The sequence below is a fragment of the Chrysochloris asiatica genome, unplaced genomic scaffold (assembly GCF_000296735.1).
Source record: "Chrysochloris asiatica unplaced genomic scaffold, ChrAsi1.0 scaffold00445, whole genome shotgun sequence".
Lineage (NCBI taxonomy): Eukaryota > Metazoa > Chordata > Mammalia > Afrosoricida > Chrysochloridae > Chrysochloris > Chrysochloris asiatica.
Genome location: NW_006408963.1, coordinates 297767 through 312566, shown reverse-complemented (window position 1 = coordinate 312566; position 14800 = coordinate 297767). Strand labels below are relative to the sequence as shown.

Sequence of the window (14800 nt, the reverse complement as noted above, 5' to 3'; positions counted from 1 at the left end):
CTCTCTCTCTCGTTTTTTAAACACTCAGGCATATATATTAATTTACACCACCAAAGGGCACAGTCTGAAAGTCTGCCTCCTGGCCACCAGCTCTCAGTCCCTCTCCTCCCATGAATCTAGAATCCTCAGCTGCTCCCTCTCTCCATGTCCCCATCTCTGCCTCCATCTCTAGTGTCGCTGCTTCTCTGGATAAGGTCCGGCATTCTGCTTGTGCGCTTCTCCCTTGATGGTCCTAGGACCCTTTGTTTCTGGACTGTAAGATTACCCCTACCCTGTTTTTGTTACAAAACTTCTACCTTTACAATTATGATAGTTGTAATTAGTCATGATAACAATTACTCACTATTGAATTATAAGAATCTTACCCCATCTCTTTCAAGCAGACTCGTCTAGACAAGATGAAAACTATTCAATGGGGAGTCTTTCTTCCCCCCCACACTCTTAAACTAAACTCCCTCTTGAAACCTTGTAAGTCCGTCACTTCATGCCTTTATTGCCCCCTCATTTTAGGTAGCCAGTGTCTAAGTTGCCCGTCCCTATCTACCCTGTATACAGAGGGGACAGCATTGATACTTCATGTGAAGACTCCTTCCCTCTCTGTTGCATACCCTAACTCTTGACACTTTTTAGATATATACCCAGTGCCTGATCCATTCTTCTCTTTGAGTCCGTTTTTACTTGAATCTCTGAAGAACACAATGGTCCCCACTAGTGCCTTTGGCTGTAAGGAATCTTCCATCTTCTTTAGTAAAACTAAACCCTAATTCACCAGATAAAAAAGAGCTATGTTTCCAGCAAGCCAATATGACTCGTGAAGGATTTGGGGTAGAAAGGGCGATGATCAGAGGACCTTTACAAGATCGCCCTGTCTGAAGGGAGAGGTGTGGGGACGAGGAAAAGGCCTGCTTTTGTACTGCATTGGATTCCTAGCACCAAGTCACTCAGGCAACTCGGGGGGATGAGTGGGCAGGGAGATGTGGGTATTCCTGTTTGGAGCGCAGGCATATCCACTTCTTGCGCTGTGGGATAATGCACTGGATTGCAAGGTCGGCGGTTCAAATTCACCAGCTGCTCCCCAGAAACCTTATACAGGGTTGCTATGAGTCACAACTGACTTGAAGGTACTTAACAACAGTCAGTTGTGACTCAGCGACCTTGTATAGATGGGTTTGAACCACCGACCTTGTGATGACTAGTCCAACGCTTATCCAACAGCGCCACACCAGGACGCCTAGAGATCAGTACAGCTGCCAAATACATAAGAAGAGAAGCATGTATTCCAGCCGGCAGAGACTTGAAAATGGGAGAGCAAGGAAGCCTGAGGAATGACAGGAGAGGGATTCCAGAGTCCAAGAGAAGCAGCGTTTGAGGCAGGAAGAGGTACTGTGGACACCGTTCAGAAACAGGATGGATCCCCACTAAAAATTTCCTTTGACTGTCCAGACCAATGGTGCCACACACAACAAGATGCTATGAAAAGGTTTACTGCTTACATAATGAGGCTTTCAGGGAAGACCAGGGAAGGCCTCCCAAGATGGTCAAAAAATGGCTTGAGAGGGAGACTGGCTCAGCTGTTATCATGCTTAGAGGATGGAGTGGGGGCAAGGGTTCCTGTATGTGGTTTGAGTTTCCTATCGGTGCCAAAGCATGGAGCACATTATCAGCGTGCCCAGATGTGGGCAGAGGCGGAAAAGGGTGGGTGAGGCTTAGCAGCCGTCAGCAGTCAGACCTCCCAACATGGAGGCAGACTCTCCTGAAGGGTGGCCAAGCGAGTTGAGAGCTGCTGGGAAGAAGCAGTGAGGACCTTGAGAGCTGCATGGGTGGGAGGCTGAGGAGGCCGGGGCCACAAGCAGCTTCCAAGGTGTGGGGTGGACAAGAGTGGTCTGGCATAGTGTGGTGGGGAGAGGAGCAAGGAGGGAGACTGCTGGGCTTGCTGATGCTAAGAGGGAAAAGACTCTAGCAGCTTCCCACGCTGACCCAGAAGGCGCCAGTGGAGAGAGGAGATGTGGGAGAGAGGGCAAGATGATGGAACAAGGTTCTCAGGTGTAGGCTGCTAGGAAGGAGACCGGGAGACGAACACACTACACAAATTGCCCCCTACTCCCTGAAGACACCTGCTGTGGTTGAATTGTGTCCCCTAAAAAGGTAACTTGGAGTCCTTCCTTACTCCAGCATCTATGAACATAACCTTGTTTGGAACTTGGTTACCGTGAAGTCATACTGGAGTGGGTGCAAACACAAAGGGAAGATGGACAAGTGACTGGAGTGATGTGTCTGCAAGTCAAGAAACACTGAGGAATGCTGGAAGAGGGAAGGAACAAGCCTTCCTCATGGCACTGTACTCGATGGAAACAGTGGTTTGAACTGCAAGGTCAGTGGTTCAAACCCACCAGGCACTCACCTTGGAAACCCTATACAAGTTTGCTGTAAGTTGGAACCGACTCAGTGACACTTTACAACAACAGCAAAGCCTTCCTGGGGAGAACAGCCCTGCCCACACCTGTATTTTGGACTTTTGGCCTCCAGTACGATTTCTATTGCTTTAAGACGCCCCATTTGAGCCACTGGAGTCCTGGTGTGGCGCTGCAAGATAATGCACTGAACTGCAAGGCAGGTGGTGCCAGCCGTTCTTCAGAAACCCTAGACAGAGTTGCTATGAGTCGGAAGCAACTGGACAGCACGTAACAACAACAACAACATTTGAGGCACTTAGCTGGGGCAGCCTCAGGGCATTCAGACATCTGCCCAGGGACCTGCCTTTCCTCTCTGTCTCAAAATGCCTCTTCTCTGGTTCTCTGCAGCTACATCCACCCCCCATTTACTAATATTTCCATTGTGAGGCGAGTCCTCGCTTCATACTAGCCCTCAAGAACTGGCTTTCTGACCCAAGGAGTATTGGAGCTACCCAGGCAGATGAAGAGGTGGTGGTGGTTATGTGCCTCGGAGTCGGTTCTGACTCCTAGCGACCCTGTACAAGGTTTAGGAGGCTGTGAATCTTTACGGGAGCAGAAAGCCTCATCTTTCTCCCGCGGAACAGCTGATAGAAAAACAGCTGACCTTGAGGTTCATTCACAGCCGGGTTCGTAACCACTACACTATCAGAAAAGGAGCTCTGGTGGCATAGTGGTTATGAATCGGGCTGCTAACCTCAAGGTTGGCAGTTCGAAACGACCAGCTGTTCCGTGGGAGAAAGATGAGGCGTTCTGCTCCCGTAAAGATTTGCAGCCTCGGAAACCCTGTGCAGGGTCACTATGAGTGGGAATTGACTCCACGGTCCTTAACAACAACAACACTACCAGAAAGGAGCTCTGGTAGTGTAGTGGTTACGAATCGGGCTGCTAACCTCAAGGTCGGCAGTTCGAAACTACCAACTGTTGCGCGGGAGAAAGATGAGGCTTTCTGCTCTCGTGAAGATTTGCAGTCTCGGAAATCCTGTGCAGGGTCACTATGAGTTGGAACCGACTCCACAGCACACAATCACCATAATCATGCTATCAGAGCTTCCTTAGATTCATGAAGAGGGTAAGGCTGCATTTGGGACAGCGGTGATAGCTGGCAGAATTGAGAGCTCAGAGATCTCGCTGGCTGTGGGTGGGTTCTGACCGGAAAGTCGGAACGCCAGGACCCAGGTAGGTAACCTGCATTTATCTTCATTCATTCATTCTTTCTTTCATACAGGTAAGGGAGCTGTCGCCAGGAGCTCCCAGTCCCAGGATGGAGGAAAGACCAGGAGGGAAGCATGGGGGCCCTGAGGTATGCATTCAGACAGCGACCCTGCACTCACAAGGCCTCTCTGGGCCTGGGGTCCCTAAGAGATGGGCAGTGGGGTAGGCGTTCAGTCCTAGGAGGCGTCCGGAGAAAGGAGGCCTGCAGTGGCCGAGGCTTCCCGTCCTCAGCCACTCTGGACCACTTTGGTCGAACCGCAGAGACCGTGTGGCACGGTCGGAGCTTCCGGGTTCGGTGGGTTCCTGTTACCCGGGACGGGAGAGTGGCTGGACTCCCGGAGGCGGGGCTGGTGGGTTTCAGGGGTGGAGCTCCTGAATGCCGGGGGCGGGGTTCTCTGTTCTCCAAGGCGGTTAGGTGCCTGGACCTCGGAGGCGGGGCTGGCGGCTCCTAGGGGCGGAGGCAGTGGATTTCGGCGTTAGTGCTAGCAATCGCAGGCCTAAGCTCCTGTAGGCCTCGGCGCCTGCGCGTTCCCGTGTGCCCCCGCCTGCTGCCTGCGGGGCGGCCTGACAGGCCGGGGCGGGGCCATGGACGGGGCCATGGGCGGGACCAGCGCGCACGGCGCGGTGGCGCGGGCCTCCTGGAACGGTGGAGCCGGCGTCCGCGCTGGCCCGCCGAGGTTACAGTCCTTCCGGCGGGCCGCGTGGGGCCGCGCGGGCGGAGCCTCATGGAGACTGATCAGCAGGAGAACAGCGGAGACGGGGCGGCGGCGCCACCGGCCGAAGCGAGGGTACACTTTCGAGTGACTAGGTTCATCATGGAGGCAGGTAACCGCAGCCGGGGCGGCAGGCGGGTGGGCCGCACGCGGGGCCCGGAGCCTGGGCCGCGGAAGTGCATGTTCACCGGCGGGAATGCCAGAGGAGGCGCGCCCAAGGCCCGCCCTTAGCCTGACCCCCGAGGGCGCCAGGCGGCCCCTGGGCCGGGGAGTCGGTGGCGCTCCTGGCACACCTGGGCCCTGCAGCCCTCCCGCGCTGGCATTTGGTAGCATTGAGCCGTTGGCGAGGTCCTGTCCCCTGGGGGGACCCGCGTCCTGAATCCTGGCAGGGCGTCCACATGGAGTTGTGCCCTTGCTCCCAAGGGGAGGCTGCCCAACCATCTGAGTCCTGTGGAAAGCCCTGTGTCTCCGGCCAGTGGGAAGAGTGGACCTTTGTTACTTTGTGTGCAGTCTTTGGGGGGTGCAGGGGCCTTAGTGACTCAGCTTCCAAGTCCAGGTGGAGATCGGACCTGATGGGGTGGTGCTGGACCATGGGACCTAGTGATGCTTAGGTTTACTCTGACTTTGAGTAGTTGAAAAGTGGGTTAAGCGGTGATGTCAGTGTCCCCTTCTTCTGACACCTCTGAGAATGAGGGGCCCCATACAGGAATTGTGTGTACCAGTCAAGCTGAGACTTTGAAATGGTCCCCATCCCTTTAGTTATACCCTTAAAGGAATTCTGTGTAGAACACTTTGCAAGTTCCCTTGACCTCTGGGGAAAGCTGGTAACCCCCAGCCCCAAATACGTCCACACCCTGGTCCCCTGAGTCTGTACATGTCACCTTTTTTTAGTAAAAGGAACTTTGCAGATGACACCAAACATCTTAAGATGAGCAGAGCATCTTGGTATCTGAGTTGATCGCAAGGGTCCTGTGAGAGGGCAGCAGGAGACCAGAGTCAGAAGACCGCATGGTGATGAAAGGCACTTGCCCACTGGCTTTGAAATGGTGGAGGGAGGGGAACCAGCCTATCCAACACCTTTCTTTGTGCCCACTGAGACCCATTTCCGATTTCTGACTTCCGGGACTGTAAGAGAATCCATTTATAGTGCCCACCGTTGACTGGGATCACTTGCCATAGCAGCCACCGGGAGCTCATACACCTTCTCAGGGTGTTGTTATTACAGGCTGTCGAGTCAGTTCCGACTCATATTGACCCTGTGCACACCAGAACAAAACATTGCCCAGTTCTGCAGCATCCTCACAATTGCTACAGTAGAGCCCATTGATGAAGTGACTGTACCAATCCGCCGCATTGGGGGTCTTCCTCTTTTTCGCTGTCTCTCCACTTTATCAAGCATGATGTCCTTCTCCAGGGACTGATCCCTCCTGATGACATGTCTGAAGCATTCTGGGTATATTTCTTCCAACGCAGATCTGTTTTGTCGTTCTGGCAGCCCGTGGTACTTTCAATGTTCTCCTCCAACACCATTAACTCAAAAGTATCAATTCTTCCACAGTCTTCCTTATTCACTGTCCAGCTTTCGCATGCATATGAGGTTACTGAAAATACCATGGCTTGGGTCAGGTGAGCCTTAGTCCTCAAGCTGATGTCTTTGCTCTTCAACACTTTAAAAAGGTCTTGTGCAGCAGATTTGCCTAATGCACTACGTCGTTTGTTTTCTTGACTGCTGCTGCTCTGAGTGCTGAGCATGAATCCAAGCAAACTGAAGTCTTTGACAACTTCGATCTTTATTTCTATTTATTTATTGGTCCAGTGGTGGGGATTTTTGTCTTCTTTACATTGATTTAATAAGTATGGTAAAAGAATACAACCCTGATGCACACCTTTCCTAATTTTAAACCATTCAGTTTAATATTCATACTTAATACATTTCATGTTCCAGTTATTAACGGATATTTACAGCTGTTTCTCCTCATTTTGAGTTGTGCCCCATCAGCTGTACTCCATTTGCATCATCAAGGTCGACTCTACTTAGAGGAGGCAGCTCTCCCCAGTTGTGTTTTGAATGCCTTCTAGCCTGAGGGGCTCGTCTTCTGGCACGGCATCTGACAATATTCTGGTGTTTTCCATCATGTGTCAGTATGCAATAATCGGGTGCTGACAGTGCTCCACTGCTGTTCATCAGATTTACAGTGGCTAACTATTCAGAGTCTGCCTCGCCTTCCTAATCTTAATCTGGAGCTCAGCTGAAACCTGTCCACCATGGGTGACCCTGCTAGTATTTAAAATACCAGTGGCATAGCTTCCAGAATCACAGCCACACGCAAACCACCGCAGTGTGGCAAACTGACAGAGAAGTGGTAGCCTTCTTAGTTAGGTGATGCTAAATGGAGTCTACGGTGGCTGCCTTCCACCTTCCTTCATCCATCAATTGACTCTGATTCACCTTCTCTTACGGGTGCTATGGTTAAGTAATGGGCTGTTAACTGCAAGGTTGGCAAGGTCAGTGGTTAAAAACCCTGGGAGAACAATGAGGCTGTCTGCTCCCGGAAAGATTATAGTCTTAGCAATTCGACAGGGCTGCTATAAGTCCATCAGCAATGCCATGCTCCCTCCGAAGACTCTGGGGGCACGTCGGGCCTTGACTTTCTAGCTTCAGATCCTTAGCATGTACCAGCATGACTCTGGCCACATGGTGATTTTCCTTCTGTATCTGACTCATAGCGACACTGAATAGGACTTTGCAAGAGCTGAAAGCCTCATCTTTGTCTCATGAAGCGACTGGTGGGCTTGTAGTTTGCAGTCCAGTGCTTATCCTCTAGAGCCACTGCACACCTGAGAACTGAAATGAGAGTAGGACCCCTGCTAGTCCTAGATGGCTTTATGTTAACTGAGCTGGCAGCATCTTCTGTTTGAAAACAAGGTCAAGTTCATACATGGGCCAGGACTCTGAGTCCCGTTGGTTTGCATTGCTTTGGTCTTGCCCAGAGCTGGCCGTGGCTGTGGCCACTGTGTTTCTCTGGGTGGCCAGGGCTGCCTATAGCAGCGGCACTACTGGCTTTTCTAGCCATTTTGAAGCCCCGGACTAGGAGCCAACAGAGACTGCAGTCTTTCACATCTGGACTTGGGGCATTTGTCTCAGTGGCTCAGAGGCAGGCTTTTGGATCCATCAGGTGTGGGCTGGGCAGCCTCTAGGTGGAAACAAACACACAACTGCCTGTGGGCCTTTCCAAGAGCTTGTCCAAGGCCACTGTGAGCAGCAGGCCAGCATAGTCCTGTGGCCTGGGCCTCAAGAGATGTGTTCTCACTGCAGCGTGGGGCCTGCCCTGGCACATGGTCCCAGTGTCGCCCACCCCCCTGGACTGAGAGAAGGTCCTTCTCATGCCCCTGCCTGCTCCTTCCCGCAGGTGTCAAACTCGGACTGCAGTCCGTGCCCATTGCCACGGCGTGTACCATCTACCACAAGTTCTTCAGCGAGATCGGCCCGGGCGCCTACGACCCCTACCTGATCGCCATGTCCGCCATCTACCTGGCCGGCAAAGTGGAGGAGCAGCACCTACGCACGAGGGACATCATCAATGTGTCCAACCGGTAAATGCTGTAGGGCCACCCTGCGGCCAGCTGGGCTGATAGAGAAAGGACAGGTGGGCCTTGAACCGGAGCTGAAAGCTCCCCCAGCAGAGGTGGGAATAAGCTGATTGTCCAGAGACCAGGGCTGTGAGTGGGCATGGCCCTTTGTGGAGAGCAGAGGCAGTGTGGGACAGGGTGGATGGAAGCAGGTGGCTAGAGGCGAGGAACCACGTTGGGGGCTGCTGTCTTACTGAGGCAGTGTGAGTCCGAATCCCATTGTGACCAGAAAGCAGGCCTGGGGGTGTGTTGGGCGGGGGAGTGCAGGGGTTCAGCCACTCTCGTGTGCTGTGCTGATACCTGCAGTTGAGGAAGCCCAAAAGAAGCCTGCTATTGACTAACTACTGGAAAGTGCCAAACTTGCCATGTGTGACTGACTGCCTTTGCAGGCACCCTCGCGGGAGAGCAGAGTCTTGATTCACAAATAGGTTGCAGAGTGGTCCTGCCCACCTGAACATGACAGGCTGATTGCAAACAGACAAGCCCACGCACTGTGGCTGACCGGGGCAGCGCCCAAGTGCACGGAGGTGGGGGTGGGTACATGAGCGGCATCATCAGCATAGTGGGTTCACAGTGGAGGATTCTGCTCGCTTGCCCATACATCTTGACGAGCTGACGCATACGTGAGTGCTTTGGAAGTACAGACAACACATCAGAAAAGAAGGTTCTGGGAAGTTGAGTCTGTCATTCCTGTGGCCGGCAGAGTGGCAGCCCTAGGCGTGACCATTCCAGGCCAGTCGGCACATTGTGGCTTTGGCTCATGTGAGGCGATGGCAATGTGCCGGCTTTTGCATTGGTCATCTTGCTGGATGAGCCAGGAGCGGCCCCTCTGGGCTGGAAGAAGCCTGTCTCTCTCCGCTGTCGCTTGTGCTCTTCATCCTACACATCAGCTGGAGACTGATAAACAAGATAAGTAAAGGACTCTCACGTTCACCTAGGGCAGAAGGCAGCATTGTTTTCAGCGTGCCTGCGTGTGCCTTCTGGGACTTGCTCTTTCTTTCGAGCTGAACTGTGGTGACTGGCTGCTGTTCCCGCAGGTACTTTCACCCAAGCAGTGAGCCCCTGGAGCTGGATGCCCGCTTCTGGGAGCTCCGAGACAGTATTGTCCAGTGTGAACTGCTCATGCTCCGGGTTTTGCGTTTCCAGGTCTCCTTCCAGCACCCACACAAGGTAGGTGTTCCAACAGAAACCCGTGGTCTTTGTCCTGAAAGTGAGGCTTGAATATTCTCCCCGACTCAGTGTTCTGGGACTGTAGGACCCTCGGAAGCCGTCGCAGAGTTCCTCAAATGACTCTGGGGTATGCAGAGGTTGAACTACAGGGCCAATTTGGGGACCTCTTGGTCCATGTCACCGTGAGTGGCTCTTGGACCTTGGCAATCATGTCCCACTTTAGCTGTGTTTGAAAATGCAGGAGAAAAATCAACTTGCTGAAATTATGGAGTATACTTTTGACTTCAAGCCTCAGTAGGACCATCTATGCAGAGTCGCCATGAGTCAGAAGTGACTCCACGGCACACCACCACCACCAGGACCATGTAGAACAACAGCGACAGGGAAAGGTCAAACTCTTGAGTATATTTGCAAGAGCTCCTGAGAAGTGAGGATTAGAGAGTGACGAGCAGGTATGATGTGGGCTCTAGCTAGGAGTTGGAGACACTCACTTCTCCGTTGCCTTTACTACTTGAGAGGTGGCGGTGGGGCCAGCGGGCAGGGGCTGCATTGGAATTTGTGGCCTTCTGAGAATGTGTACTACTCAGAAGGGCACTGATGGCCTGGTGCTGCGTTACGAGTTGCTTATTCTTTGCCCTTTAGTTGGCACAGGATTCTACGGATTGGGTGGAAAGGGATAGATTGAATTCCTTCCGGTGTGGCATGGTAGCGGCATAGTATTAACTGTGCCACCAGTGGGATGGCTTGTAAGAGCAGAAAATTGCTCTCACGGTTTTGGATACTGGAGTGTCCTTCTGAGGCTCTGAGGGAGCCCCTGCCCCAGGCCTCTCTCCTAGCTCCTGGTGATGGCCAGAGAGCCTTGGTGTTCCTTCCTCTGTGCTCATATGGCTCTCCTTCATCCTGTGTGTGGGTGACTTTTGTCATTCAGGATGAGGACCCATTGTAGCTCAGGGTACCAAGCCCAGCCCACAGACTAAAAGTCACCTTCTAGGACAGATTGGAAGTGCCCCGTGGTGTTCTTACAGAAGTGGACTGCCACATCTGTTTCCCACAGAGCAGCTAGTGGGTTTGAACCGCCAACTGGTAGGTTCAAACAGCTGACCTTTGGGCTTGTAGCCAAGCGCTTAACCACGTCTGACGTCATGCTGACTTCAATGATACATCTGCAAGGATCCTGTTTCCATGAACGGTCATGTTACCAGATTTGGGGGGTTAGGACTTCAGCCTGCCTTTTTGGGGCAACCCAATTCCACCCCATAGCATAGCCCCTGCATTGTGCCTGAGTTCAAGACCTTCAGGAGCTCCTGGTGTGGCTCTGGACACACAGATGGAACACGGTAACCAGAAGTCTGTGGTGGCCTGTAGGATGTGCTGGGTGGTCAGTCAGCTAGGGGCTGGCGGTGGGTAGCAGTGATTTTGGGTCCTTGGGAAGTATATCTGACGTGCTCAAATGGGCCAGGAAGGGTGGGGTGGTGGGCCCACTTAAGGGAGACGTTGAGGTTTTTCTCAGTGATACGGGAGGGGATACAAGCTGATGTGTGTTTTGTAAAGATCTCTGGTAGCGTGGGAAAAAGTGTGGCAGGTGGGCAGGGCCCGAGTGAGGCACAGCCAGTAGGGACGGTGATTGGGACCCCAAGATAGATGAACTCACTCTATGGCTTTTCAGTACCTGCTCCACTACTTGATCTCGCTCAAGAACTGGATGAACCGTTACAGCTGGCAGCGGACACCCATCTCTGTGACGGCCTGGGCCCTGCTTCGGGACAGCTACCATGGCGGGCTCTGCCTCCGCTTCCAGGCACAACACATGGCCGTGGCGGTGCTCCACCTGGCGCTGCAGCTCTATGGCATCGACGTGCCTGCCGACAGCGAGGCACAGAGGCCGTGGTGGCAGGTGAGGCGTTATCCATGGTGGCGTGGCATGCTGTTATCACGGTCTAACTTGATTTACTTGGCACGGCAGGCCCTTGGGCCAGATCCTTCTCTGTGGCTCTCTTGTCATTGAATGTGACCCAGTCGGCAAGTTGCTTGTCTGGCAGGCTGGGGCTGACCTGTGCCTTACGTCCCTGCAGGTGTTTTCGGAAATGAGGGGAGAATTGATGCCCGAGCATGCCTGCTTTTGGCCCCACGGGCACACGTCCTGAGTGTGCCATGCCATATATCCCTGCAGACTTGTCACCTCTCGGCTTGGGACTACACAGGCAGTGATCAAATGGACCCTGCAGAGGAAACTCATATTTCTGAAGACTTTATTTTCCAGGGCGAGATAGCTCAGCCTCCTGAGCCAGTGCTTGGAAGCTTCTAGATCGCCATCTCATCGAGACGTTCTTTGGAGGGTGGTTACAGGCTCTGTCCCTCGGAGGTACCCTGGGTCCCCAGGCCATATCTGCCCAAGGGCTTATTGCTTTGGGTGTCACTTGCCTTGTTGTTGGGGATCCCTAAGACTGCTCCCAGATTCAGCGGTTCGCCAGAAGGACTAGGAAAAGCTTTGAGAATCAAATAGTGACAGTTCAGGAGGAAAGGGAGAAATGACAGTCAGCAAGGGAAGAGGTGCATGGGACAGAGTCTGGGAGAGGCCAGCTGTGAGCGGCCCATGGTCTTCTCCCCAGGGAGCTGTGTGGGCCTAGCTTCTCCCAGCAACCGCGTGTGCCCAGCCAGGGAAACTTAGTGGGCTTTGCTGTCTAGGATTTTCACTGGTGGTCAGTTACTTCAGCATGGAACACCCACGTGACTGACCTTAGCCCCCCTCCCCCCCCCCAGAGGACAAGCAGATGCCATGATGACCCCAGGCCCCCACCATGAGTCCCATTGTGAGCATCCAGGCTCAAGCTTCTGGCTCAGCTCTGTGTGGCCTTGGACAAATCCCCTCTCCTCTGTGGGTTCCATCTGGAATGGGCTCTGCTTTAAGTCTGTGGCCTTTAGCTGGACCGCCACTGGCCTTGCAGGAGAAGCAGTTTGGCACTTGGTAGCCAATCCTCGGGCCCTCCTTTTGCTGATGAAATGCAGTCCTTGGCTTACTGGTCGGTGACCTGGTTTGGCCCAGAGTGAGTCTAATCAGCGCCTGTTTTCCTTCTTCTTTCTAGGTGTTTAGTGAGGACCTTACCAAGCCAGTCATTGATAACATTGTGTCTGATCTCATTCAGATTTATACCATGGACACAGAGATCCCATAAGGCACTGGTCCAGGCCTGTCCAAAGAGAAACGCAATGCTTGGCTGTGTGCCAGGCTAGCTGGGGACAGCTCCACCAAATCGCCATGCAGGCCCATCCCCAGAGGACTGGCTGGAGCTGGCTGATGGAGGCACTTTGATCTGGGGCTTGGCGGCCCTTCCCAGCCACACGCCAGATGAAGACCATCGTGTGGGCAGATCCAGTGCAGGCCCTGAGTGTGGTGGTGTCCTTTCACGAGGGTTCAGACTGCATGTGAGTGGGCCTTCTTCATGGAGAGAGAGGGAGGAAAATCACAGGCGCCGATTTGACTGTACGCCCTGGGGCTTCTTCAAACCCACCTTTATAGGAAGCCTGACTGCGCAACACATAGAAATTGTATTTTGTTTAATAAAAGACGGTACAAACATCACCGACACCCTGTCTGCTCTGTGGCTCACACGGCCTTTCGACGTTCACCGCACCCAGGCCCCATGTCACGCTCCTCTTGTTATTGGGCAGGCAGGCAGGCAGGCAGGCAGGCAGGCAGGCAGGCAGGCAGGCCGGCCAGACTTTCTGTTAAGTGCTGCTGAGTTGGTTCTGGCTGATAGAGACCATGTGTAGGGTTTCCAAGGTGTGGCTGATGGGTTGAGCTGCCAGCCTTGCAGTTAGCAGTCCAGTGCTTATCCTACAGCGCCACACCAGAACTCCATTAGGCCAGACTTCTTGGTAAGTGCCATTGGGTCGGCTCGGACTCAGAGTTTCTGAGGAGCGACTGGTAGGTTTGAACTGTTGAGGTTTTCCTTCAAAGCAACCTTGTGGCCCAGTGCGTGCCCTATAGCACCACACCAGGACTCCAGGGCAGACTTAGGAAATAACATTTTGGTTCAAAAAGGCCAGAACTGACTACAATGTTGTGAGTTTGGACCTTGTGATTCAAACCGACTTTGTGGTCCAGAACTTACCCTGCAGTGCCACCAGGGTGAGGGTTTTCATGGCCAGGCAGCAGCATAGCATAAGGGGCCCAGAGACATGTGCAGCCCTTCCGGCCCTTTGTCTCCAGAGAATGAGACTCACACACCTTTCCAGAGAAGAGAGCCCTCCCCCACCTTCATCAAGCCCCTTGCCATAGGGTAAGGGAGAGACCTGCAGGCTTGGTTAGTGTGATAGAACCAGAGGAGGAGGCCATGTGGGGGTCGGCTCTGGGGACTGAAGTTTCGCTGGTAGGGCAGGCTAGTGAGGTTCCCCGTTTCCTGGGGCCTGGCTCATTTGAGTAGCTCTCGGATTCAGGGTATCTGGGCTCCAGAACAGGGTCAGCCTGAGAAGGAGGGTGGAATGGGGCCAGAGAGGACTATCACGTGCGGGCTGGAAGAAGAGGGGAAGGAGTTTGAAGAAGAGTTGCAGCTCTCCTAGTGGGCAACCCGGCCTGTGGAGGTGACTTAGTACATTTTTGAGGCCATTCATTCAACGGTAGTTTTTCTTTTTTAAAATGACAATTCACACCCAGTAATACACTGGACCACAAGGTCAGTGTGAGCTACAGGATTGGCAGTTCAATCCCAGCAGCCATTCCTCGGAAACCGATACCGTGTTGCCGAGTTAGAACCCACTGGATGGTACGTACAAGCTTCACGTTCTTGCTTGCAGTTCCCACAATGTGACCTCACTTCCTCCCTGTGTTTCCCGTTTCCATTCTTCATTCTCCTCACCCTTCTGAACGTTTTTCCAGCACCATTGCTGGAACCTCGACTGTGTGCCAAGGATGTTCTAAGCTGGAAGGACAGCAGTAGACTGAACAGGTCAAACCGTCTGTTGCCTCATGGCACAGTCTTCGTTTGGAGGTGGGGGGCAGGCCCTGGCTCCAGGGATTTCCAGCTCTCTGCAGAAGTGGACTGGGTGCCCTGTAAGATCTCTCCTAACCCTAGCTGCCTGACTCCAATGTCACTGAGGTTTCTGCGGCCTCCTTGGTTGCCAGGCTTCATGCCAGGAAAGCCCAGAGGGGCCTGTGAGAGAGGGATGGCGCTGCTAGCGTGGTCTCCAGCACTTTCCAGCTGGGGTCTGACAGGCAGGGAAACCAGGTCATTTCCCCGGGACCCATATGGCTAGCCGTGTGCTTGCTAAGGAGGCTGGAGCGCAGCAGACAAGCCAAGAAGGAAGGGTGAGGAGGGCAAAGTCCTGCCCAGCCCCCTTGGCAAATGCGCCACTCTGAGGCTTCCTCCACCCCTAACTTTTAAGCGAGTTGGTCCCAATCAGTCTTTTGGGTTGGATAGAGGGGCTGTTGGTTCCCCCTTTCTACTGTGATTGCTTCCACAACTGTCACCTTTGGTCATCGCTGGGGCTCCTGCATGTTTCTGATGACCCAGTCTTGAGTGTGTAGTCTTTTGCACAATGCTAAAGGTACTGGAAAACGTGTGATATGCATGGGGAACCGTGTGACCCACCAGCCCCTGTCAGCATGATTTACTGCCAAACCCA

At 53.4% G+C, this 14800-nt stretch overlaps 1 protein-coding gene across 1 annotated transcript; it reads left to right on the top strand.

The window, feature by feature from the left end:
- Positions 1-3739: 3739 nt before the first annotated feature.
- Positions 3740-12351, top strand: LOC102815070 (cyclin-related protein FAM58B-like). Its single transcript, XM_006877219.1, has 6 exons — positions 3740-3960; positions 4177-4490; positions 7789-7972; positions 9046-9178; positions 10845-11072; positions 12262-12351. The coding sequence occupies exons 1-6, from the start codon at positions 3740-3742 to the stop codon at positions 12349-12351; spliced, it is 1170 nt and encodes a 389-aa protein (XP_006877281.1).
- Positions 12352-14800: the final 2449 nt, after the last annotated feature.